This window comes from Myxocyprinus asiaticus, chromosome 41 (genome assembly GCF_019703515.2).
Source record: "Myxocyprinus asiaticus isolate MX2 ecotype Aquarium Trade chromosome 41, UBuf_Myxa_2, whole genome shotgun sequence".
NCBI classification, from domain to species: Eukaryota; Metazoa; Chordata; class Actinopteri; order Cypriniformes; family Catostomidae; genus Myxocyprinus; species Myxocyprinus asiaticus.
In genome coordinates, this window is record NC_059384.1 from 7,498,579 (window position 1) to 7,524,345 (window position 25,767).

Genomic DNA, 25,767 nt, shown 5'->3' on the forward strand with positions numbered 1-25,767 from the left:
AGTTAAGTTTACGTAAAGACCCCATGAAATTGTTCAACAAATGCAGTTTTCTTTCCTTTTGAAACAGGAAATTGGGGCAGGACAAATTAAAGGGCTTGTCCTTGTTTTTAAATAGCCAGTAGCAATAAAATGCAACAATAATTTATAGCCAGTAGCCTTTAGATTATATATATTTTTTTAATATATATATTTTTTTTGTTTTGTTTTTTTGCAACGTGCTATTGCTAGTCGGTGGCAAGTGGTATTAGCAAGGGGACATTTTCATTCTATTGCATTTTATTGGATGAAAATCTATACATGCCCCTGTGAACAAAATGAGTTATCAATATTAGCTATGCAGGTTGTAGTCTAAAAACCCGGAAGAGAATTAACATTTTCGAGCCACGGGTTCCATCAGAATTTTGCTATGGGCTTTTATAATGGCAGCTTTGGATTTATGAGTAAAATAAGGTTTGCGGTACATGTTACTTTAAGGCCACGTACACACCAATATGTTTTTGTTTGTAAACTCAGGGTACGTTTACACGACAACGATGTACTAAAAACGGAAACGTTTTTCCTTTGCGTTTTTGAAAAGTTTCACATACAGACAACAACGTTGTCAAAACGATCCCCGTTCACACGGATCCGCAAAAATGACTAAAAACGCTGTATTATGCATGCCAGGCCAGTAGTTGGCGATGTCACTTTGTAAAGAAACACTACGCACCTGCACACATAAGCATTCTTCCACAGATCGGTGAATACAAACAATGAAGATGGGGAAAGCATCGAGCAATTTTGTCTGGATGGATGATGAGGTTGCTTTATTACTACAATTACTTTGCTGGAGAAGCCTCAATAAACTCAAAATCTTGAGCAGCACAAACACAGTCCTGTAGTCCGCCATTGCAGTTTTTAAAGTCTCACCTGTTGTTTTGAAGTACTCGCGGGCATACCTATAGACTGAACATGTAATACGCGTGTGCATTTATGTCATCATTTTCACAAATTTGTGTTTTTGTATGTTTACACAGAGACGATAATGGCATAGTTTTCAAAAACGTGCACTTTGAAACCCGTTTTCAAAAGTTTGCGTTTTCAGGCCCCAAAACGCCTTTGTCGTGTAAACGTACAGTCAAAAAGCATGACAAATTTTCCGTTTTTAGTTGAAAACGTTGTCGTGTAAACGACGCCTCATTGATTTCGGTATGTTTTGGCCTTCCGTCCACACTAACACGGCATTTTTGTCCCTCGAAAACAGAGCTTTTAGAAAACGCTCTCCCAAGTGGATGAATTTGAAAACACCGTCTTCGTGTTGTAGTGTGGACAGGAAAAATGGAGATATTTGAAAACGATGACGTATTTGTTGTCATGTGACCAGTGGTGGGCCGTGCATTTAAAGTCTAGGCCTTCAGTGTGAGTCATGCCATTAAGAAAACACAGTTTCACAATGAATAAGACACCCTATGCCTTTGGGCATCATACATTGTCACAGCTAACTAGTAATACCAATTGACATTTTAAAAACACGTCCACGCACGAAAGCCAGAACTTGAAACGACACTTAATGCTCAAGCAAGCTTAATTTTAACTGCAGCATGACTGTTTTGTGAAATGAACGTCTCCCAAACAGACATTCAAAAATCATAATTTTTCATATGAATCTACCAAGGAGGTCTATAATACCTGGAGAAATCTATCTAATAATATTTGCAATTTACATGTTGCTTGCAATACATTTCGTTTCATCAGGGTACACGGTTATGCTGTGTTCCATTCAAGTTGGATGAAGGATATTCCTACTTGATATCTCCGACCATAAATTCCATTCCCCGATATTTGGAACTGCAACGCTCCCGTTAGCTTAGCAGGGGTTTGACTCTCATTAGAGATGTCTCCTAGCAATCCAACTGATAAACAATGCTGCAGCGCTAGCATTTGTGCTTCAGGTTTACGATTATCAAAAGAGATTATAATTTTATACACCTGTTTCTGCAGGCGTTTTTTAAACGAGCTTTAATATCATGTAATATGGAAACAAACTCATTTATCGATATTACTTAATAAAGTTAATGTTTATCACTTACTTTGTATATCTCCCTGAGTGTCAACATGTTTGTGTGACATCATGCCCCTGCATCTCGGCAAATCGGAGTTGAGAATTTCTGCACGAGCCTACAACTTGTAATTCTGACTTCAAGATGCATTCCATTGCACTTTTCCTAGGAAGTTGTAAAATCCAACTTTCCGAGTTGAATGGAACGCAGCACTACTTTTCAAAACTTGATCCGACACTGAATGCTTAAGCAGCCTAATTTACACTTAAAAAACTCCTGATGTTGCTATAGCAATGCAAAAAGCACTTACCAATTTACTTGAAGTAAAAATCAGTCCTCCTTTCCTGTTTAATAAATTAAGCAATCACGCGGTCATGAAGAACATCTCATGTTTTTAAATCCATAAGGATCTCTACGGCAATACCAGCAGTGATGACAGCCGACTCGTCAGCAAGATCTCACGCTCTTCGCTTTCAAATGACATACATCACTTAAAGCATGACTGCGTCACTCAAGGCCAGCTAGAAGGCCTCGACCGGGACATATCCTAAAGATCACACCCACCAAGAACAAATAAATCAATCTGATTTGCTGATGAATCAATTTCAAGCTTTTAAGAGCCCTTCAAAAACAATCCGCCACCAGATGACGATATGCTATAATGTAATGAAATAATTAAAATTGAAATGGTTCTTGGAAAAAATTTTATTCGTCATAAAACATGGCTACTTTTGAATGGCTGTCTATGGAGAAATATGCTTTTTGCCATCAGGTGGTGTAGTTCCAGCATCTACCAGCAGGTGATAACAGGGACCTGCTAACTAGCCAATTCCTGACCCCCTGACTAAAACCCACAAACTTTGAATTTTGATTTCATGGGGTTTTTAATCTAAATGGATTGCGCTGTTTTTCAGATTGCAGACTACAAACAAAATTAATACTTTTTGCATGTCCTTTCTTTTTTTATTTCAGAGTAACGAAGACCTTAAGATTCTTGCCATTTTTTTTCCACTTTTATAAAGTGAACCTTATAAAGTGCTGACCCTTGAGCTCAGAACTAATAAAAGACTGATATATAAACTGTCACCTCTGTGTCCACTTGTGCTTATTTGCATCCTCTCTCCCTCTTACTCTATCTCTGTTTCTCTCTGTCTGTAATGAACACTCAGGGCCGTAACCAGGGTTTGAAAATTAGTGAGGTCCATGGTGAGGTGTCAAGACTTTTACCAAAATTACACCTACAAATGCAACATATTCTATACATAAAAATTAAATATAAAAATTAAAGGACAGAAACCGCAATTACAAATGCAGTCAACAATATTATTACTGAATTTTTGTCACACAGAAATGCACATTTGACAGTAAGGCATTGATTTTGAGTTGGGCAGCAACATTTACTCATATTAACTACAGAAACATCAGCATAAGTTAGTTAACAACTAATTTATCTAGGGCTATGTTAACGCCGTTACATATTGATATTATCCAAAACAATCAATTGCTTTCCTTTTGCCAGACTCTTAATTATTTAATTATTTAAAGGTGCACTCAGTAATGTTTTCCCCTTTAAAAAGTTTTACTCCTAAAGAAATGAATTATAATTTTGAAACATATGTATAAAATCATGACCACTCACATGAGATGAGGACTCTGGTCATATCAGTGACCTTATAAAAGCTGTTTTATTCTACATGGGGCAGGGGCATCCTCATGGGTGCTGCCATTTTATAATCACATGAACAGCTGGATACTACCCGTTTAAACTCAGTAACCGTCTTGTTCTTGGACACTTTCACTCTTGGATTAAATTTATCATGGTTGAATGTGAATAGTGAATTTCTACAATGAGGTCTGTAACTGAAAACTATTGATTTTGAATGATGCTGCATCCACACCACTAGGTGTCACTGTACGTCCAAGATGACATGAGCAAAAAGTTACTGAGTGTACCTTTAATTCACCTTTTTCAATTAAAGTTCATTAGAACTGAACATATTTACAAAGGAGAAAAAGTCATAACTTCATCCTTAATTCATGAGTGTCCAGGCTTTAAAGCTTATTTTTTTGCTGTTGTTGTTAAATTCTGCTTTGTAACTGTCAGATATATTTCTATAATGGTGCTGATTTGTGGAATGAAAAGCCTGTAATTACCGTTGTGAATGGAACAAAGTTTTCCTGTTTACCTCGCCACTAGGGTTGCCACCCGTCCCGTATTTAAATATAAAATGATGCGTCCCGTATTGATACGTGACGCGATTTGTCCCGTATTTAAGCTGGTCAGATGGCGTCACGGTGAAATAGTTCCAGATCGCCAATTTAACACTGATATTAGCTGGAAAATTTGCCTACGGTGGGTAAGGGACCGTCTGAAAAGTCCACACATTGTGAAATAACTTGCTAATACTGTGGAGGGTGCGGTAAGGGACCGTCTGAAAAGTCCACACATTGTGAAATAACTTGCTAATACTGTGGAGGGTGCGGTAAGGGACCGTCTGAAAAGTCCACAAATGGTATAACTGTGGAGTTTTTTCTATATAAATGTTCAGTAAGATCAAACAATGTATGAATACAATCATAAAGACAAGTAGGTGAAGGAAAAAAATGAAACAAAATAAATTATATATATATATATATATATATATATATATATATATATATATATATAAACCGTCCAAAATGTATACATAATTAAGATAAAGACAAATAATAAAAAAATTAAAATATATTTTTAACATATAAATTATGTATTTTTTATTTTTTTATAAATGGGTCAGAAAAGTTCTCATTTTAGCATATAAGAAAGGATATAGCTACAGTTTTTATTCATATTAACCCTATTTTAAAACTTCAAAAGTGGCAACCCTACTCGCGACTGTAGTTTAATATGACGGGCTGTTTAATCTTATTTCAACTAGCTTCAGCACAGAGCCTTTAAGTATCTCGTATCAGATGGGATTATAACAGAGAATTCTGTGTCAAATTCAAATGGGTCGCACGCGACTCACACTGTGTTAACCTCAGGACAGCATGCCGCAAGCGCCATTGCATTTCTCTTTCCAAACATACACTGTTTTGATTTAAATAAGCAGATACTTAAAATGCTATGACTGGATCATTATTGCAGTGATTAATATGTTTCTTCTGGCAACAATTATTTTAACCCTAACTGATGCAATGCGTAGCTTTTAATTTCTTAAATCTATCAAATGGTGTGGCTAGGTTCAGTATCTGTGTTTTATTTTCTTTGTTAAATACTGTTTATCTTATATTTATTTGAATGAACAATATATTTGACCTCATAATCATGCTTAGGGATCATGTGAAAAGTGCCATTTTTATCACCACATTTATCCGTTAACATTTATGTTCTTTGCAGACGCTTCTTTACCAGTCATTGGGTTGACATATGAATACATTAAAACATACAGTACAGTCTCCTGTTTAACAGAGCAGTTCAATGAATGAAAATCATCAACACCACTTCACACACACTCAACATGGAAGGAAACACCATTCACATCAGGAGAGAATTAACAGACATCAAAGCCTCCCATCAAACAATATGTCCACATTGTTTTCTATTATTATTATAATTATTATTTACTCCCTCTTGTTCATGCTCTCCATTGTACTCTTAATGAGTTCTGTGGATGGTTGTAAATTACAGAGATAAGTCATTGTTAACTCAAACGTACTGTATTTTATGAAGTACTATATTAGATGGACAAATTAAACCGAGTTTCTCATGTAGGCGAATCAAAATCACTCATAGGGAATTATTCCATTGAGAACACACTGTCTTAAAGCACTGTCTAATCGAACCCCAGCTTCATCATTACTGTGTTTGAATCGCTGCTAAATTCAAAGTTGGTTCATTAACCTCAGTGATGTGTGCTCATGGAAGCTGGAATGATTGGCATATCACAAGGCCCTCTGTCACCGTGACAACAGGCTCTAATGGAGATGGGCCCTCCTCCTGGAGTACATAACCTCTCGCTTTCATCTGGCCTTTACTCTCTCAATCTCTATCTCGGCCACATTGAGGTAAGGCCTTCTGTTAATTTCGCTCACAGTTTAGTTCTGTTTTAGTCCTTTCTGATTTAAAACTTTATATTTCAGCAAGTCTTTGCTTAATGGGTCATATTTTACATTTTAATTCAGTAGTAAATAATGTTTAAGTAACTGTGTTTAGATAATATTGATTGTTTTTAGTGTGTATTCACTAGACTGCAGTCAAGCAACATGAGCACAATTAATGTTAGTGTAAATCGTTTATGAAAGCATGCTCAGAAATTGGTGCATTCAATGCAATGAATGAGAACCATTGTGTGTAAATAGAGCTTGATATCATGTATATATGTTGCACATTTGAATGTGTTAAATGTTTACTGTAGTTTCCTGAACTAATTTAGAGGAAAATAACAGTTAACATGACTTCGACTATGAAATTAAACGCATAACAAGTGATGAATATGGCATTTGTTTATTGAATGTGATATCTTTGAATATGATACTTTTCATGAGCATAAATAATATAACATACAGTTAATCTGATTGATGAATATACACTGCCGTTCAAAAGTTTGGGGTCACTTGACCGAAATGTTTCTCATGATCTTAAAAATCTTTTGATCTGAAGGCGTATGCTTAAATGTTTGAAATTAGTTTTGTAGACAAAAATATAATTGTGCCACCATATTAATTTATTTCATAAAAAAAAAAAAAAAAAAAAAAACGTTTTTGAAATTGATGACTTGGACCGAATAATAAAGAAAAGCAGCAAATAAGTACCCAGCATAGATTGAAACTCTTTCAATACAGTTTAAAAATCATCCCAGGGTGATACCTCAAGAAGTTGGTTGAGAAAATACTAAGAGTACATTTCTAGGCAAAGGGTGACTACTTTGAGGATGCTAAAATATAATATAGTTTTGATATATCATATTTTTTTTAGCCACAACATAATTCCCATAGTTCCATTTCTGTTATTCCATAGATTTGATGACTTTACTATTATTCGAAAATGAGAGAAAAAAAAATTATAATAAAGAATGAGTAAATGACCCCAAACTTTTGAACGGCAGTGTAATCCTCTGCATGAACATAAAAACCATTATAATAATATACATTGGGTCTCAAAAAGCAGTCTTTACAGTTTTATATATATATATATATATATATATATATATATATATATATATATATATATATATATATATAAATACACACCATATTATATATATACTTTATATAATTTATATAAGCAAAATCATTTTGTGAAATGAGTATCTACTTTTATTTTTAGTGCCCTATATATCCAATAAATTTGCTTTCCAGTAAGTATGACATAGCCTTTGTTATATATGTGTGTGTGTGTACACACTAAACATGAGCTGTTATCTGATACCTGAACAGACTGCCATACGGAGCATGTCTACTGACTGTGTGAGGTCACTCTCAGACAAAGCCGAGCACACACTCACCATGCACGAGCATCTCTGTGAGTACCGCAGTATGTTTTTGCCTGTTTTCCAGTCAATCTGTGTGTATATATGTGCATGATGTGTGTACTGTGGAGGAAAATAAGTCTTTTTTTTAAGGAAAGTACAAGAGAAACAATGTAGATTGACAACTGATAGGCAAAAAATTGGAGGAACCGTTGGGATAAACAAAGGTGGCAACAGATGGTGACAGTCTGACTGATACATGCACACACACCAGTCCTTGTGTGTGTTTGTGAACCTGGTTCTGAAGTGTTGTGGTATTCCCCTGCAGATGGGAATGCAGAAATGGACAATCAGAAGCACAATTCTGAAGAACATCAGCAAGACAACCTGGGACAGAAGAAACCTCGGAGGAAAGACACTCCTGTACTCAACAGCCCTCCACTCATTCCAGGCAAGACTTTCTCATTCTATAACACTACAAAAATCTTATATTAGTCAAAATGTTTGTCTTGAATATCTCTGTTTTAAACATCAAACTCTCATAAAACAAAATTATGTTACATTTATGCTTAAAACACATTTTCTTATTATCTTACACTATTTTGCTTCTCAAGTAAATGTATCTTGTTTTAAGAATGTTTAGATATTTTCACTAAAAACAAGCAAAAAAAAATTACAAAGAGTTTTTTTAGAAGTCTTGCCTTCTCACTGTCTGTCTCTCACTCTCTCTCTCTCTCTCTCTCTTGATGTCTTCTTTGTCTGCGAGTCTCTGAATTCTTTGTGATTCTCTTTCGCAGGTGTGAGACTGATGAAGACAGAGGCTCGAATGATTCACCAGGAGGATGAAGAGAAGGAGATGAAGAAGTAGATGTGTTTTTCAAAAGCTTTGGTTTTCATTGTTTTATTTTTGAATGTTCACTGAGTCTTCATTAAATGTAGGCTTTGCATATATTTTTTGTGCTGTCATGTCGTCATTTGAGTGTTACACTGTAGTAACACAACTTCCAGTGAAGGGACTTCCTTATAATTAAAACATGATCATTGCAATGTAAATGTAAATTTAGTGCATGTATTTGACAATCCATATATTAGACAGCAAAGACAATTCAGTCTTAATTAACATGCAAAATTATTAAGCATAATGAAAAGATGTGTCAGTGGGTAATATGTACAGTGGGTTACTTTAACTGGGTCTTAATCTTATGAAGCTTGTCAAGAACCTGTCCAGGTCTTATTTGATCCCAAAATCAAAATATTTAACAAATTATATTTTTGCCTAAAGAAAGAAGCCTATTTATGGGATTTTTTACATTGTGATATTATTTTTATGACCATTTAGCACATTTTACCACTTAATTCTCATTACCATAATGCAAATATTTATACATGGTAGTATTCATTGGACTGCCTTTAATTTATGCTGATATGAATATATAGTAAAAAGTTACTGTATTACAGTAATGAAACTCTATAATGAGAATTACCATTGAGAATAATGGAAATTCAAAAAATTAATAATCAAAACATAAATAAAAATGAAAAAAACAAACAAATAAAAACTATGAAAATAATATGTAAAAAAAAAAAAAAATGTTGCTCTCTAATTCTACTTACCATATTACTTAGAAATATCATTTTCATTACCGTAAAGTAAATAAGAATTGTGCGAATTTGCAAAACGTTTATCATGGTAGTACTTGCCTTTAATTTATGGTGACCTAAATGGAAAAACAACAATAACAACAACATTATATTACAGTAATTTTTACTGGAATACAGTAAAAATACGGTATTACAGTAATAATAATCTAATGAAAATGATCATTCAAAAAATACAAATAAAAATATAATTATACGTAACATGCTCCATCAGTTTTATGCACAAAGTAAAAAGAAAAGCTTTAAATTAATATACCAGCCAACATTTAATTTGTTGTATTTCGATAATGGTTTGGAGTAGAAACATAATATGTTGTTAGAAAGCTGAGACTTTCCATTCAACTAAATTCTTGGTCAAAGTGACTCAAAATGACAAAGCAGGTCACATATATAATAAAATAGTACAAATAAATAAATACATTAAATAAAAAATCCAAATAAAAAAACCTCAGAGAAAGGAAACATCTGGACACATTACAGTAATGGAAATGTCACAATATAAAAACAAATAAGTCTTAAGAGTCCTAAAAAGAGGCTTCATTTTCTTTAAGCAAAATTATGAAATGTGTACTAGACATGTTTTCATGTGTTTCAACAATATTAACTGTGTAGACCTGTTGTTGTGTGTAACTCAGACGTGTGTGTGTAGTGCTGAGGTGAGGTCACCTCCCCCGTCTCAGAGAGATGCTCTGTAGATGTCTGGCTTTGCTGCGGGGGTCTGCGTGTTTGTTGTCTTCTCTCTGTGGCCGGGAGAGCAAATAGGAGTAGGCACAGTAACTTGGTTTCTTAGTGTATCGCACCAGGTGGTACTTACGACGACCTGCAAAACACAGAGCAGAATCTGAATGAAGAAAGGTTTAGATAATATTTCTTTTTAAACATATGAATGAATAGACTGATATCAGACATGAATCTCATCAGAGATCCCAAATAAAGACTCCAACTCGTCATCTGAGCCCTTTGAGTAAAGATTTATTGTCACAAAAGTGCAATTACGGAGCACCAAAAGAAGCATGATCACATGACTACATGACCACACCTGCCTTAAGATGATTTATTCCTTATAAAAAATAAAATTCCTCATCAACAGACATTATTATTGAAGACAAATTAAAATTTTATGACAAATAAATTTAGAGATTAAAAAAAGAAAAAAGAAAAGGGGGGTAAACAATAAATATGTGTGGATATGAAAATTATTTTGTTTTTGTATGGTGTTGTTGTAAGAAAAATCTGGCAACTTACATACAAGTGTATGTAATTGACTGCAGTACATTAGACACCTAACAGATGGCAGCACAGCACTAGTTGCTAATTGTATTGAGAAAATAATAATAAAGGTGTCCATTTATTTCACTAATGGAACAGTTTTTTGTGTTAGCGAAATAAAAAAAAAAACAAAACAAAAAAACAAGATGTTGCCAGGCAGACACACAAACGTACTTGACAGAGCTGAACACGACTTACTTCAAAGCAGAACTATAAAACTCATTAAGGCAGAATCTCACAGTGTGCAATATTTACTCTTCAGTTTCTATAAATGTACATTTATTGTAGCATTTCATTTAGAGAATCTCCCGCTCTGAGTCCAAAAATGCTAAACATGAGTTTAAAAGAGGATTTTGCAGAACTCACAAGATATCAGTGGCAAAAATGTCAGAAATCCAAAATCACATTTATAATCACAGAGAAAAAGAGTAAACTTTGCATGTACTGATTTTAGTTAAACACAAAATTATACCATGATAATATTTGCAATATTTTATAATGGTACAGCATCAACCAAAGGAGCTTTGCAAAGTTCAATTACAAATTCGGGCAAAGCATTCTGCAGACATTCACATATGAATTTGAGCTTTTCTAGGAATTTAAGAATGAAATGTCATTGAGATGTTTCTCATATCTGGAAAAAAAAAAAAAAAAAAAGAAGAAGAAAAAAACAAAAGCTAAAAATGTGTGCTGTGACCCATAACAGAGTCAGGGAAGGACAAACTAAACAGTGACGGAAGATCAACACAAATATTCTATAAATTTTCTATTAAGGAGAACAGAATGAGGGACATGAGAATAATTTACAAGGTCATGAATAATAAAAGATTTAAGGCAACAATGCATTATTCTTTCTTTCTTTAAAAAATAATTACTCACAACACATGCGTGCTTGATGACTTGCGATGATCTCCAGTAAAATGATACAGACATTATAGTAATCTTTGGTTGAGGCAACAGACGTTTCTAGGATTTTGCTGGCTATTTATAACAGCCTATACAGTATACAAGGAGGCCTAACTTGTTTTTTTTTTTTTCTTTTTGTTTGTTTGTTTGTTTGTTTGTTTTTTTACTTGTTTTCTACTTTTTTTGTTTTTCTCATTATCACAGTTAATAAGAAAATGATTTTCAGTAATATTTCATATGAATAAGTGCATCATAAGAATGTGTCCTAGCATAACTGTATATACACACTTTTGTCACAGTCTCCTCTAAAGATCAATAAGGTTGGGCAATATAGATTAAACCATATTGAAAGTTTGTGACATAAATATTAAAATAAATACCCATAGGACATGGAACCAAAGAGGTGTTTTTTATCTGCACTCAGTATCTAGAGAATCACTATGTTGAAGTTATATTACTGAAATCTTTTTTCTTTGTTAACCAGATTAAATAGTAAAATCCCTTTTTATCTCTCTAATATATCTCTCATCTACATACACTATATTGCCAAAAGTATTCGCTCACCCATCCAAATAACTGAATTCAGGTGTTCCAATCACTTCCATGGCCACAGGTGTATAAAATGAAGCACCTAGGCATGCAGACTGCTTCTACAAACATTTGTGAAAGAATGGGCCGCTCTCAGGAGCTCAGTGAATTCCAGCGTGGTACTGTGATAGGATGCCACCTGTGCAACAAGTCCAGTCGTGAAATTTCCTCGCTACTAAATATTCCACAGTCAACTGTCAGTGGTATTATAACAAAGTGGAAGCGATTGGGAATGACAGCAACTCAGCCACGAAGTGGTAGGCCACGTAAAATGACAGAGCGGGGTCAGCGGATGCTGAGGCGCATAGTGCACAGAGGTCACCAACTTTCTGCAGAGTCAATCGCTACAGACCTCCAAAGTTCATGTGGCCTTCAGATTAGCTCAAGAACAGTGCGTAGAGAGCTTCATGGAATGGGTTTCCATGGCCGAGCATCTGCATCCAAGCCATACATCACCAAGTGCAATGCAAAGCGTCGGATGCAGTGGTGTAAAGCACGCCGCCACTGGTCTCTAGAGCAGTGGAGACGCGTTCTCTGGAGTGACGAATCACGCTTCTCCATCTGGCAATCTGATGGATGAGACTGGGTTTGGCGGTTGCCAGGAGAACGGTACTTGTCTGACTGCATTGTGCCAACTGTGAAGTTTGGTGGAGGGGGGATTATGGTGTGGGGTTGTTTTTCAGGAGCTGGGCTTGGCCCCTTAGTTCCAGTGAAAGGAACTCTGAATGCTTCAGCATACCAAGAGATTTTGGACAATTCCATGCTCCCAACTTTGTGGGAACAGTTTGGGGATGGCCCCTTCCTGTTCCAACATGACTGCGCACCAGTGCACAAAGCAAGGTCCATAAAGACATGGATGAGCGAGTTTGGTGTGGAAGAACTTGACTGGCCTGCACAGAGTCCTGACCTCAACCCGACAGAGCACCTTTGGGATGAATTAGAGCGAAGACTGCGAGCCAGGCCTTCTCGTCCAACATCAGTGTCTGACCTCACAAATGCGCTTCTGGAAGAATGGTCAAAAATTCCCATAAACACACTCCTAAACCTTGTGGAAAGCCTTCCCAGAAGAGTTGAAGCTGTTATAGCTGCAAAGGGTGGGCCGACGTCATATTAAACCCTAAGAATGGGATGTCACTTAAGTTCATATGCGTCTAAAGGCAAATGAGTGAATACCTTTGGCAATATAGTGTATGTATGGTATGCCTCCTCAAAAGTATATTGTTCATAGCAAATTTCGAAAATGTGACAAGCTCTATAAACAACACTTCATAAATAGTCATCTTTTATATACATTTAATACAAAAATAGAAGAAAATTCAAAATACAACCTACTGTCAAAATAATTACATTTACTACATTTTAAGGTCTTGAAGGGCTAAAAATGTTTGCAGAAGCTTGAGAGATAGTTGGCCCATCAGGTTCGAGTCACAACATCAGATGGACAAGACTTGTGTTATCTACAGTTGTGTCCAAAAATATTGGCACCCTTGGTAAATATGAGCAAAGAAGGCTGTGAAAAATATGTCTTTATTGTTTATCCTTTTGATTAAAATATTCACAAAAATCTAACCTTTAATTGAAGTAAACTAATTGCAAGGGGGGGGGGGGATCTCATAATTAAATAAATACTTTTCTCCAAAACATGTTTGCCACAATTATTGGCACCCCTAGAAATTCTTATGAGTAAAATATATCTGAATTATATTCCAATTCATATTTTTTTAGTACACCTGGTTGACTAGGAACATGAAATTGTTCAGCCATGACTTCCTGTTTCACAGGGGTATAAATATGAGGTAACACACGGGTCAAATTCCTTTAGTCATCCATCACAATGGATAAGACCAAAGAATATAGTTCTGATGTGCGGCAAAAGGTTGTTGAGCTTCACAAAATGGGAAGTGGCTATAAGAAAATAGCTAAAGCATTGAAAATGCCCATTTCCACCATCAGGGCAATAATTAAGAAGTTCCAATCAACTGGAGATGTTACAAATTGGCCTGGAAGAGAATGTGTGTCTATAATGTCTTTATGCACGGTGAGGAGGATGGTTCAGCTGGCCAAAAATTCTCCAAGGGATCACAGCTGGAGAATTGAACCAACATCACTACAAGTTGTTTGGGAGGGTTTCAAGAAAAAAGCCTCTGCTCTCATCCAACAACAAACTTAAGCATCTTCAGTTTGCCAGACACTACTGGAACTTCAAATAGGACAGGGTTCTATGGATAGATAAAACAAAAATAGAGCTTTTTGGCAGCAAACACCAGAGATGGGTTTGGTGCACACAGAGAGGTAGCCATATGGAAAAGTACCCCATGCCCACGGTTAAATATAGTGGTGGATCTTTAATGTTATGGTGCTGTTTTTCTGCCAGAGGTCCTGGACATCTTGTTTGGATACATGGCATCATGGACTCTATCAAATACTAGCAGGTAAAAAAATCAAAATCTGACTGCCTCTGTCAGACAGCTTACAATGGGCTCTGGTTGGATCTTCCAGCAGGACAATGATCCAAAACAAACACCAAAATCAACACAAAAAAATGGTTCACTGACCACAAAATCAAGGTTCTGCCATGGAAAACTTGTGGGGTGAACTGAAGAGGAGAGTCCACCAGCATGGACCTCTGAATTTGAAGGATCTGGAGAGATTCTGTATGGAGGAATGGTCTCATATCCCTTGCTATGTGACCTCCAACCTCATTAGGCATTATAGAAGAAGACTCAGAGCTGTTATCTTGGCAAAGGGAGGTTGCACAAAGTATTAAATAAAAGGGTGCCAATAATTGTGCCACACATATATTTGACAAATATATATATATATATTTTTTTATAAAACTTGTGTTGTGTTTGCAATTGTTTGATATCCATTAGAGGATAGATTTTTGTGAATATATTGAATGAAAGATCAAAAGGATAAGCAACAAAGACATATTTTACACAGCCTTCTTTGCTCATATTTACCAAGGGTGCCAATATTGTTGGACACCACTGTTACAGATGAACTGTATAATGGCAAATGCACCTTGATTACAATAAACATATGTATTTTTTTTTTCCATTTTCCTTTCCTCTTCTTTGTAATTTCACAATATGCAACTGATATAGATCTACGGGTATGTTGTGCAAATCACATATTGTAACATCCTATTAACAGTTTCTGTAAAAATGACTCCATATTCTAAATGAAAGACTGAACTGATTACAATTTGTGTGAATCCTATCAGTCACAATGAGTTATATTTGAAAAGAATAATATCTTTTGTGATCAAAGTGATGTTATAACAGTTAGTCCCGGTCCTCTAATCTGATCTGACAAGCGCCGTTCCAAGCTTGATTTCTATATTAAGTCTAAAGCCACATACACTCTTATCCATTTTATTTTAAAACTCCATTTTCAGTTTCTGACCATAATCGTTTTCCAAAGTATGCAGTAATGGAGAGCATTTTCGAAAAGCTCCATTGATTGGGTAACACTTTACAGTAAGGTTCCATTCATTAACATTAATTAATACAATAGGTATCATGAACTAACAATGAGCAATATATTTTCCACATCATTTATAAACTTTGTAAATGTTAGTTAATAAAAACACAATTGTTCATTGTTAGTTCATAGTGCAATAACTAATGTTAACATGTAAAACTTTAGATTTTGTGATGGACCACTTTTGATGGAGTGGTGGTGGCGTAATGGACTAAAGCACAGAACAGGAAAGCATAAGGTGGCCAGTTTGATCCCACAGCCACCACCATTGTGTCCTTGAGCAAGACACTTAACTCCAGGTTGCTCCGGGGGGGAATGTCCCTGTAATATGTGCACTGTAAGTTGCTTTGGATAAAAGCATCTGCCAAATGCATAAATGCAAAATGTAAATGTAAAAATGTATGAGTAGCCTATATGTTAAAATGAACATTAACCAAGATTAATAAATGCTGTAAAAGTATTTTTAATTGTTAGTTTATGTTAACTAATATTGTTAACTAATGTTTGTTAACTAACCATTGATTGTTTAAAAAAATGTTCTCCATTACCACATAATTTGAAAACAATGACGTCAGGAAACTGAAAACTTGCAAGTGTATATGTGGCCTAAAATTTAAGCTACTCTATATTAATTTCTTGTTTATAGAACTTTTGTATATAAAAGCAAAATCATTTGCAATCGTGCTGAGGTACTGAATGTCATTGTGCCAAAGTCACAAGCCTGCCGGCTGAGATTTTCAGTATTACAGCACTCTTGCTTGTCTGCTATTTCTTAATTGGCAAAGGATATTGACAAAAGATTACGGGCCATTATATTAACACTGAAAGCCTCTATCACATACACGGTTTGATCCACACCAGCATATGTACAGAGAACGCACACAAGCACTGGAAACAGTACAGTATCACACACATAACAAAAAACAGGATGACAGCAACATCAGTATAACTACTACTAAACAGTAAATAACAAACAATGAGCACGTTTACATGCACAATATTACACCGATTATGCTTAGCAAGCCAACAACGTGTAAGGTCATGTAAATGCCTTTAACGATTTTCCTTTATCGAGGTAAGGTCATAAAAGTTTAAGCAAAAAACGATAAGCACACGTAGATTTTTGCCCGTTACACCAATTTTGCGTTGCTTGTAAACACCTTTACCATCACTTTTACTGGCTTATGCAAAGTGCAGAAGTGTTGTGTGCATGTCTGTTCTCATTTTGATGTCAAAAGCAGAGAATAATCCGATCATTTCAAATCTCATGTAAACACGATTTTTTTAATGTACACATTTTTGGTCGTTATCAGCATATCGGTGTGCAAGTAAATGTGCACATTGATGAAAAAAATGCTAAAAATAAGAGGTAAACAAACAGCAACTCTGCAGACATTCTTTGGACACTGTAATGAGGGCCAGTTGAAGGCTGTGGTCCAGTTGCATGGGACTAAAGTTCTTTGAGGTTCTCCATCTGCTGTCTGGAGGTCTGATGCTTGTTGTGCCATCCCTGGGGAATTAGATGGGTGGCCTTCATCAACACACAGTACATACATTTAATTTCCGTGTGGTTTCGGTGGCAACAGTTTCCAAAAGCCACCATGGAACATCATGACTGCGGCCAATGTAGCATCATCAAGCAAAAGTCTTGGATTGTTTTGTGAATCTCAGACCCAAAACCTTGTTTGCATGTAAGGTCATACATCTTTAAAGTCAGGTTTGAATTAAAGAAAGCAGGAAAAACTTGAGGTGGGTCTATGAGAAACAGAAAACCTTATTTAAGAAAGAAAATGTCCTTCAAAAAGCAAAGAGATGAGTAATAAAAGAAAGTAACCACCAGGTGACAGCACAGAACAGGGTTTGGAGTCTGTTAGTTTGCATCAGGCGCAGAGGCAGCAGCTGCACTGTTTGCCAGTGATGAGGGGCTGTTCCCACAGTTACTGTACTCCTCTTCTGTGTCTGCAGAGGAGAGCAGATATTTGGCACATTTAGAGCTCATGTTCCATAGCTCCGACTGAGGTTTGACAAGGGAATGACATGCTACGACATCTGACATGCGATGGGAAATTTCATGCAAAAATTAAAATTCTGCCATCATTTACACACCCCAAGACTTTCTACATTCCGTGGAACACAAAAGGCAGAATATTAGCCTCAGTCACAACATGAGGGTGAATATTTTTATAATTTTCTTTTATTATATTATTCCATTTAGGGGAAATGGAGGGGATTGCAAAGGGAGAACAAAATAACTTGTTTTGGATGAACCAGTATGCAAATTATGGGGTGTTTTGGAGGGTGTTATACCCCATAATAGCATTCTGAGATGATATTCTTCTCACCACAATTATACAGAGCGGTTATCTGAGTTACCATAGACTTTGTCAGTTCAAACCAGTCTGGCCATTCTCTGTTGACCTCTCTCATCAACAAGGCATTTCCATCCACAGAACTGCCGCTCAATGGATGTTTTTTGTTTTTGGCACCATTCAGAGTAAATCCTAGAGACTGTTGTGTGTGAAAATCCCAGGAGATCAGCAAAATACTCAAACCAGCCCATCTGGCACCAACAATCATCCATGCGATTATCTAATCAGCCAATCGTGTGGCAGCAGTGCAGTGCATAAAATCATGCAGATATGGGTCAGGAGCTTCAGTTAATGTTCACATCAACCATCAGAATGGGTAAAAAATTTGATCTCAGTGATTTGGAGTGTGGCATGATTGTTGGTGCCAGATGGGCTGGTTTGAGTATTTCTGTAACTGCTGATCTCCTGGGATTTTCACACACAACAGTCTCTAGAATTTACTCAGAATGGTGCCAAAAACAAAAAACATCCAGTGAGTGGCAGTTCTGTTGACGGAAATGCTTTGTTGATGAGAGAGGTCACCAGAGAATGGCTTGGAGAATATGTTTAAACAGGGGTTTCAAGGTCAGTAGCCACGAAAGTTAAACAGATGCTCGTAAACCAAAAATATATGTTTGCAAATTAAATTTGCTATGGCAACACTTTTTGTTAGGATCATTTTTAGACAAACATTGACAAAACAGAAATACTGCCATTATATATCACTTTTTATAAATGTGCAAGTCAAAAATACAATCACAATACAACAAAAATTGTTACTGTTTGACATTAGGCTAAGAAAGACACATTTTCAACTGCAAATTTTTTAAAAGTCCCTTAATAATGTTAACCTCCATTAAAATTGCGGAGAATTGAATAAAGACGTTCAATAATTGCATACTGGGATGAACCGACATTTGCTCACACACAGCGTCCATATTTGTTGTCTGTCAACTTATACAGTACAAAATTTACTGTATGACGCCTTGATCACATCAGGGAATGGAAATTTTGTTTTTCATTTTTACAGCAAAAATGAGAAAGACTGAGAATACTAAACACTGAGGTGAAAGACAATGCGTGAAAGACGATGCATGAAAATGACAAATAAACAACACAGGATCCTGCCATGCGCTCTGATGAGACTTGGTGAAGCTCTCCTGCTGATAATGGCTGAATCCCAAATCATATATTATCTTAAATACAACATGCAAAATTGAGATTAGTGTATCCCAAATCACTATATGTTGAAAACAGTATGCCAAATGTGCCCGAATGGCTTACTATTTAGTGGATTTTTAAAGAATGTATCAGTGCATGCTTTATGGACTAATATTGCCACCTACTGTACCCCTGATTGGTGATGGTTCTTTGATGTGGTGTAATGTTGTAGTCACTTGTCACAAAAAGTAAGTAGATTGTACACTTTGGACCTGATTTACTAAAGGTTTGCATGTATAAAAACATGTGCAAACTTGATAGCACGCTAAAAAAATATCAGAGCTTGATCTACTAATGTAGTCTTTTAAAGATTGTGCCTTTCAGATGTGCAAAATAGCATGTCTTGGCAATTTTTGTGTGTTTCCCCAAAATGAATATTGTTTTTAACTGCTGACATATTTCGAAATATTTTAAGTGCCGGTTCTTTCTAGTAGGCAGTCCAATATACACCTGTATGCCGAACAGATTTCGTCTTGATCCCGTGAAATGAACAGGGAGCGCAAGTTCTGTACCGTGCAGCATGCCGTGTCTCTTGTGTGCAGCTAACTTTGCCATGGCCAAGATAATAATGGTTTGAAATTCTAATTTCATTTAAGTATACATCAGTGGTGCAATGGTTTAACATGTACATAATATTGTATTTTCTTTGTGAATTATGAATATTTCAAGTGAAGAGTGTCATGTGCATTCACATCAACTATACTTACACTTGTTAAATAGCAGGGATTTTATGATGATATCATACAATCCTATAAATAAACATATAAATGCCATATTGAATAAAAATAAAATTGTATTTAGTGAGAGCTGTACAGTAATTGCATTTGGTGCAAGTACCACATGCAAAAGCCTGCTTTTGGAGGGTGTGTCCAACATATTTGCATGACAGTAGTTATTTGCGTGATTTTTCTAAGTAAATCATGCACACGCAATTTCCAACGCAGTCTCAAAGATTGCACAAGCAAATTAGCACCAGTTATTTGAGATCTTAGTAAATTGGGGCCTTCGTGTACTAACCAGGTGTCATGACACAATAAAAACTACATGTTATATGTTCCACGTTGAGCTGAGTTTTTGGGGAGTTCAACATCGCCAACACAGTACATACTTTTCATACATACTACTGCAGGAATAGTATGTGAATCGGGATTCAGCCACTATGTGATGCCGCTAGCAGTTTAGGAAGATGATGGTGTTACCGTCTGAAATTTTGCTTTCACTGTCGTCACTGTCACTGTGTGAAGGTGAATTCAGTTCCTCGTTCCCTGACAGTCAGATAAGACATGAGTCACAGACTTAGCTTGTATAGGGAACAGTATACAAAAAATAAATAGACAAACAAATGAAAAGACGGACCCTTTTCATTGTAAGCGAACATTTGTCTTACTATACTGATTGTGCTGCAATATTATTAACAAACAATCGATGAAAAGACAAACCATTTTCTCTGGTCAGTCCTACAAACATAAGTGAATTTTCCCCTTAATATACTGACTGTTCATTCAGTCTGGAACTACATGGTTTCATTTTAGTACTGCACATATATACTTATACTAGTCATTGCAAACATGTCTTGCAAGAACATAAATGTGTGTACACTATACTACAGCATACTGTAGCACACAGTGCCTTAAAATCACAATAAAGGCCCCAATACAGAGTACAGCACTAGGGTACATCGGGGCTAAAGGTCCCTAGGGGGAAAAGGCTCTTTTGATTTCATTTTCTCCCACAATGCTAAACAGCAACAAAAACTATCACAGTACTTTCCTTAACACCTTTTTGTCACTTTACACTACAAAATACTCCTGATGCATGAGATCATTGCGTGTAAGCTCTAAAGTTTGATTTTGAGGTAATTTGATCTAATATTTACTAATTTTTAAAATGTTGCAAATTTATGTAGCTAATGAGAGACCCTGAAATTATCACATTTATTTGAAGACAAAATATTTATTTGTCTTTTTCAGTTTTGTTCAAGGGATTGAATCAAAAATCTTTTAATAATTGTCCAATAAGTGAAAGGATAGTATTTGGGGTAAAATCCCCCATTGCAGGGGCTAAAGCCCTCCCAAACACATTGTTTTTCTTAAGTGGGGCGAATAGATTTCTTATGAAAAATGTTCAAAGAGGGCTCACTTTGACTAATCCAATCACAATGGAGATTCATTTGTTAATAGAATACTTGAGATGTTATGAAATGACAAATGAGATTGAAATCAACAGAAAATGGTTCATCCTTTCCATTCCTTATCTTAATTTGTTACTCAAAGAAAGCATCTTGTCGTCTCAAATGTATTTGCCTTAGCTGAAAAATGTGCCCTATTGTTCCTATATTTACACAATATCACTATAACACCACCTTTTAAAATAATAATAATAATAATAATAATAATAATAATAATCAAAATAATCAAAAGAACTTCCGTTATTATTTCTTTTCACACAAATGATGTTGCTCCATCGATATTCAATTAAAAAACAAATGTATTTTTATCAATCTTGATATATTTTGTGACCAGAAAAGAAGCACATTTTCCTTAAAGTGAGCCTTTAGCCCTGTTGTACCCTTAGTAATAAACACTAGGTAGTACACACGTTTGTGAACATTATACACTTACACTGCACTCTATTCCCCTACACAGCAGATTATAAATGATTAAGCATAGTATACAGTATAGAGCACACAACACAACACCATAAGAATGAAAATAGGTGTACTACAACAAACTATTTACAACAAAGACATTACTATTTTGGCATTCAAAGTTTTGCTGGTGTTAGTGCTTGGTTACAAAAACCACAGTGGTAAGCAAAGAAAATAAATAATGTTTAAGCCATTATTGTATAGTTTTTCGGACTACTTTATAGTTTATTGTAGCTATTATACTATAGTTTATAGTATCGTTTCGTTGTTATCATTACATTATATTATATAAATTATAATATATTGGCATTACATCGGCCACCCTGCTCACTAGATGTTTTGGTATAATTGGCTATTAACAAACCCATATTGGTCGAGCACTAGTTTATAAACTTGAATAATATTATTTAAGTCAAGGAAGGTCAAACTTCAACAAATACCCTAAAGCATTGTTCAGAAAAAGTGTTGAGGTTTTAGGTACAGATGTTAGACATAAAAGCCACCATGCTTTGCTTGAAAATACTGAAAATAACAGGATATTGCTTTAATTTTTGTTTCAAAAACAAGCTAATTGCAAAAATCGATATGTAACACATTCAGAAAACTCACCGCTTTGTGCTCGCTGACTGTTGTCTGTGTCACTGCCGGTCTCAGGCTCTTTGGCATCAGACGCTGGCGTTTGTGCCCCGTTTACGCCCCCTGGGTCTTTATCACCCTCTTCCTCTCTGGGCTGCTGCTCTGTGGGTTCTTTGTTATCAACGGTAGCTTTGCTTGAATCCTCTTGAGTTTTTGAATCTTTCTCCTTGCCGTCCTTCTCTTGTCTTGCATCTTTTTTCCCTTTGTCATGAGATTTCTCAGGTAAGTTTGTGTTTGGTTTATCTATGTCTTGTGTTTTAGTATCATTGTCTTTGTTGGTTTTGCTGTCGTTGATCTGTGAGTCTATGGCATTGTCGTTTTTCTTTTCGGTATCTTCCTGTTTGGCCTTCTCTTCTAAATCTAACACACAAATGAAGAGTTCATAACTACTGTCACTGTAATTCTATTGCCAGACAACTTATCATGTCTTTGAGATGATGAAGTGTTCTGATGAGATCTGTTACCATGTTGTAAGTCACTGCACATACAGTGGTAAAAGAAAATATGTGAACCCTATGGAATTAGCTGGTTTTCTGCATTAATTGGCCATAAAATGTCACAAGTAATTCATCAAAGTCACAAGAACAGACAAACACGATGGTGCTTAAGCTAAGCCATCTTTTTTATCTCTTTGAGCATTCTGCGGTGTGCCCTATGAGTCATCTTGGCTAGACGGCCACTTCTAGGGAGAGTAGCCACAGTAATAAATCGTCTCCATTTATAGAAAATTTGTCTAACTGTGGACAGATAAATATCTAAGCTCTTCGAGATAACTTTGTAACCCTATCCAGCTTTATGCAAAGCAACATCGTACTTGATTGTAGGTCTTTTGAGATCTCTTTTTTTGCAAGGCAAGGTCCACATCAGTAGATGATTCTTTTGAATAGCAAACTCAAAATGTTTGAGTGCTTTTTATACATCAAAGTAGCTCCAACCCATACCTCCAATAGTGTTTCATTAACTGGATGGCAGGTTTGCCAACTACTGACTCTAATTAGTGTTTATTAACGTCATTAGCCTAGGGGTTTACATACTTTTTCCAACCTAAACTGTGAATGTTTGAATGATGTATTCAAAATGTACAAGAACAATACAATAATTGGTGTGTTATTAGTTAAAACAGATTGTGTTTGTTAATTAGTGTAACTTAGACGAAGATCAATCCAGACTTTAAAATAAATTAATATATACATGCAGGTAATTCCAAATGGTTCACATACTTTTTCTTGCTACTGTATGTAGTCTGTCGTGATTAAATATTACAACACACTTTATGTATTTCTGTATGTTTATTATATGTGTGTGTTTAAACCTGTACCTTTGGCTGCTTGCGCTTTCCATTTCTCTCGGTTTTTGTGCACTTCCTCGTTCCAGGTGCCCTTGAATGACTTGAAGTCCACAGTGTGTATGGAGCAGTTCAGAGAAGTGCCGCTCTCCGAACCCGTGCTTCTCGCATTAGACCGTTTACCATCTGTCGGGATGTTATTCAGACTGCATAAACACATAAAAAGACAGGGTTTATTTAGCTTCCACTTAATGTTTGGCTTTGGTTTATATGAAAGTACATCAATTTTATGAGTAATGTCTTTAGTTGTCAAATTGATCAAGGATGCAGAGACTGTGAGGGTTTCCATAACAAGACTCGGGATGTGTGTGTTCTCGCGTACCAGAAAGAAATGCCAGGTCACCTGAATAACAAGGACACTCTGGTATATACTGTATGTGTGGTAGGTTCATACATTATGACCTCATCAAAGTGGATTGTGGAATTAAAACTGGCCAGTGCAAGTCTGGATGGGGACTTTTGTGTTAGTATAAATGTGTAATGATGGATGTTATCTGTGGAATACTGTCAATTACAACAGACAATAATTTCAACTCGTACCTCAGTTTGTAAAAACAAGCAAAAAGGTCTACCGAAATGTACGTACTATGGAAGTCATGGGGCAAGACACTCCAGAGGGTTTCATAGCGGAAAAGTGCATCTTGTATTTTTGATAAAGCTCTCATATTAATTCATCCATCCAAAAAAGTGTGTTATTTGAGCTGTAAAGTTTTTTTTTTAATTGTCCTTTAAGCTGTGAGACTACTTTTCCATGTGGAAACATCCGGCTAACTACAGAGGGTGGGTTTTTCTCTGTGTAAAAAGTTGTTTCTAGTATTCCTGATCCATATCATGTGAAAGTTACTAGGTTTATTGGAATTACCTGGTCATGGCAGGAAGATTGGAAGATTGGATATGTTTGCATAGACATGGTTAGAAAGAGATTTTATCACAAGAGTCTCATGTGAACATGTAATGTTAATTCTTGTGGAAATACTTTCTAAACAAGTTTATAACAATGCAATGCCTTGTCTCATAGACCTCCATTGTAAATGCATTAATCTACACATGGTTTGGCTTGTCAAAAGTCACAATTATTGTCTTTGGTTGTTATTTTCAACAGCATGCCATAGAGCTAAATAATCAATGTAATTTGATCAAACACACACCATATCTCAACTATAGTAAATAGACACCAGTGTTGATTTTAATTACTTTGTTTTATTCATTTAATAGACCAGTGCCGTTGCTGCCCATTTGGTTGTGCTCACCTGGATCGTCTGAATCCAGCCAGGCCGGTGCGTGAGGACTCTTCAACTAGTGGACTAACAATTTTCTCGATCATGTCTGTGAGAACGGTAAAAGTGGGCTCCACAATGAAATCAATGAAACCTGTGTTAGAGAAGTAAATGGAACATCACAACACAGATGGGGATAAACCATTTCCTGCTTTACTCACACATGCTTGATCACTCACCGATCTGAGACTGGGCCACCATGGTAGACTTGCGGTCACAGAGAGGAGAGAAAGGCAATCCAAGCTCCGCCTCCTTATCTCCCTATAATACATAGCGGACAGGCTGTAACCCAAACAAACACACTAGCACCAGCCAATCAAGCTCGCCAAGCAGTTTTGATTATTGAAGGGGTCACAACATCATTTATCTTTTTACTTGTTATCTGGTTGTCAAGTTTTTAATGGCCATTTTACACACTCTGTCTGACAATTAGAATTGACAATTGCTATGCTTACACCCAGGCTGCGGGTCTGCTGTTGGATCCAATATAACTAGCACTACCAATGACCTTTTCGCAAAACTAGAACGTTTACGCATTTAAACATTTAAGTCAGACTTAAATGACCAAGAAGACAGTTAAAAATAAACTTCAGATGCACATTTTGTTTAGTAATTATGTTTAGGAATGATAAAATCTGTCCTACTTGCCCTTTATTACGTCACTGTGACTGGGCGGCCCAAGTTTCCGAAGACTGTATAAGCACTGCTGAGGTGTCAATTTCAATTCCTCACATATTTTAACTCAAAACTCCTCCTTGCATATCGTGTTCAGCTCTAGCTGCATTCTCTGTGACCCTAATTATTCCTCTAAAGTCCATAACACTTAATTTGCAAGTATCATAGTTAATCCTGAGGAACAACAGCTGTAATCATCTTTGCTGTGATGAAGTTCTGTG

At 36.0% G+C, this 25,767-nt stretch overlaps 3 protein-coding genes across 9 annotated transcripts in view; 2 read left to right on the forward strand and 1 right to left on the reverse strand.

The window, feature by feature from the left end:
- itprid1 (ITPR interacting domain containing 1) overlaps positions 1–3,125 on the forward strand; it is a 32,790-nt gene extending 29,665 nt beyond the window's left edge. The window contains exon 18 of the mRNA XM_051682358.1: positions 3,012–3,125. The gene's annotated coding sequence lies outside the window, so the exon portion shown is untranslated. The remainder of the gene's footprint in view (positions 1–3,011) is intronic.
- Positions 3,126–6,073: 2,948 nt separating this feature from the next.
- ppp1r17 (protein phosphatase 1 regulatory subunit 17) lies at positions 6,074–8,440 on the forward strand. 2 transcript variants are annotated; one of them, XM_051682425.1, is made up of 4 exons: positions 6,074–6,086; positions 7,458–7,542; positions 7,818–7,940; positions 8,287–8,440. In XM_051682425.1, the coding sequence occupies exons 2-4, from the start codon at positions 7,473–7,475 to the stop codon at positions 8,355–8,357; spliced, it is 264 nt and encodes an 87-aa protein (XP_051538385.1). In that variant the 5' UTR covers positions 6,074–6,086; positions 7,458–7,472; the 3' UTR covers positions 8,358–8,440. The 2 variants fall into 2 exon arrangements, with proteins under 2 accessions (XP_051538385.1, XP_051538384.1); XM_051682424.1 differs by lacking the exon at positions 6,074–6,086 and having other exon boundaries at positions 7,285–7,542.
- A 127-nt stretch (positions 8,441–8,567) lies between these two features.
- Positions 8,568–25,767, reverse strand: part of pde1ca (phosphodiesterase 1C, calmodulin-dependent a) — a 96,132-nt gene continuing 78,932 nt past the window's right edge. For 3 of the 6 annotated variants that reach the window (XM_051682365.1, XM_051682370.1, XM_051682368.1), the window contains 5 exons: positions 25,051–25,132; positions 24,845–24,965; positions 23,568–23,740; positions 22,223–22,609; positions 8,568–9,968 (listed from right to left, as the gene is read on the reverse strand). In XM_051682365.1, the coding sequence (XP_051538325.1) occupies positions 9,811–9,968; positions 22,223–22,609; positions 23,568–23,740; positions 24,845–24,965; positions 25,051–25,132 (921 nt within the window). In that variant the 3' untranslated portion in view covers positions 8,568–9,810. Of the gene's footprint in view, positions 9,969–11,438; positions 17,357–20,165; positions 20,232–22,222; positions 22,610–23,567; positions 23,741–24,844; positions 24,966–25,050; positions 25,133–25,767 lie in introns of those variants that run through there. The other 3 variants (XM_051682366.1, XM_051682367.1, XM_051682369.1) reach the window with 3 other exon arrangements.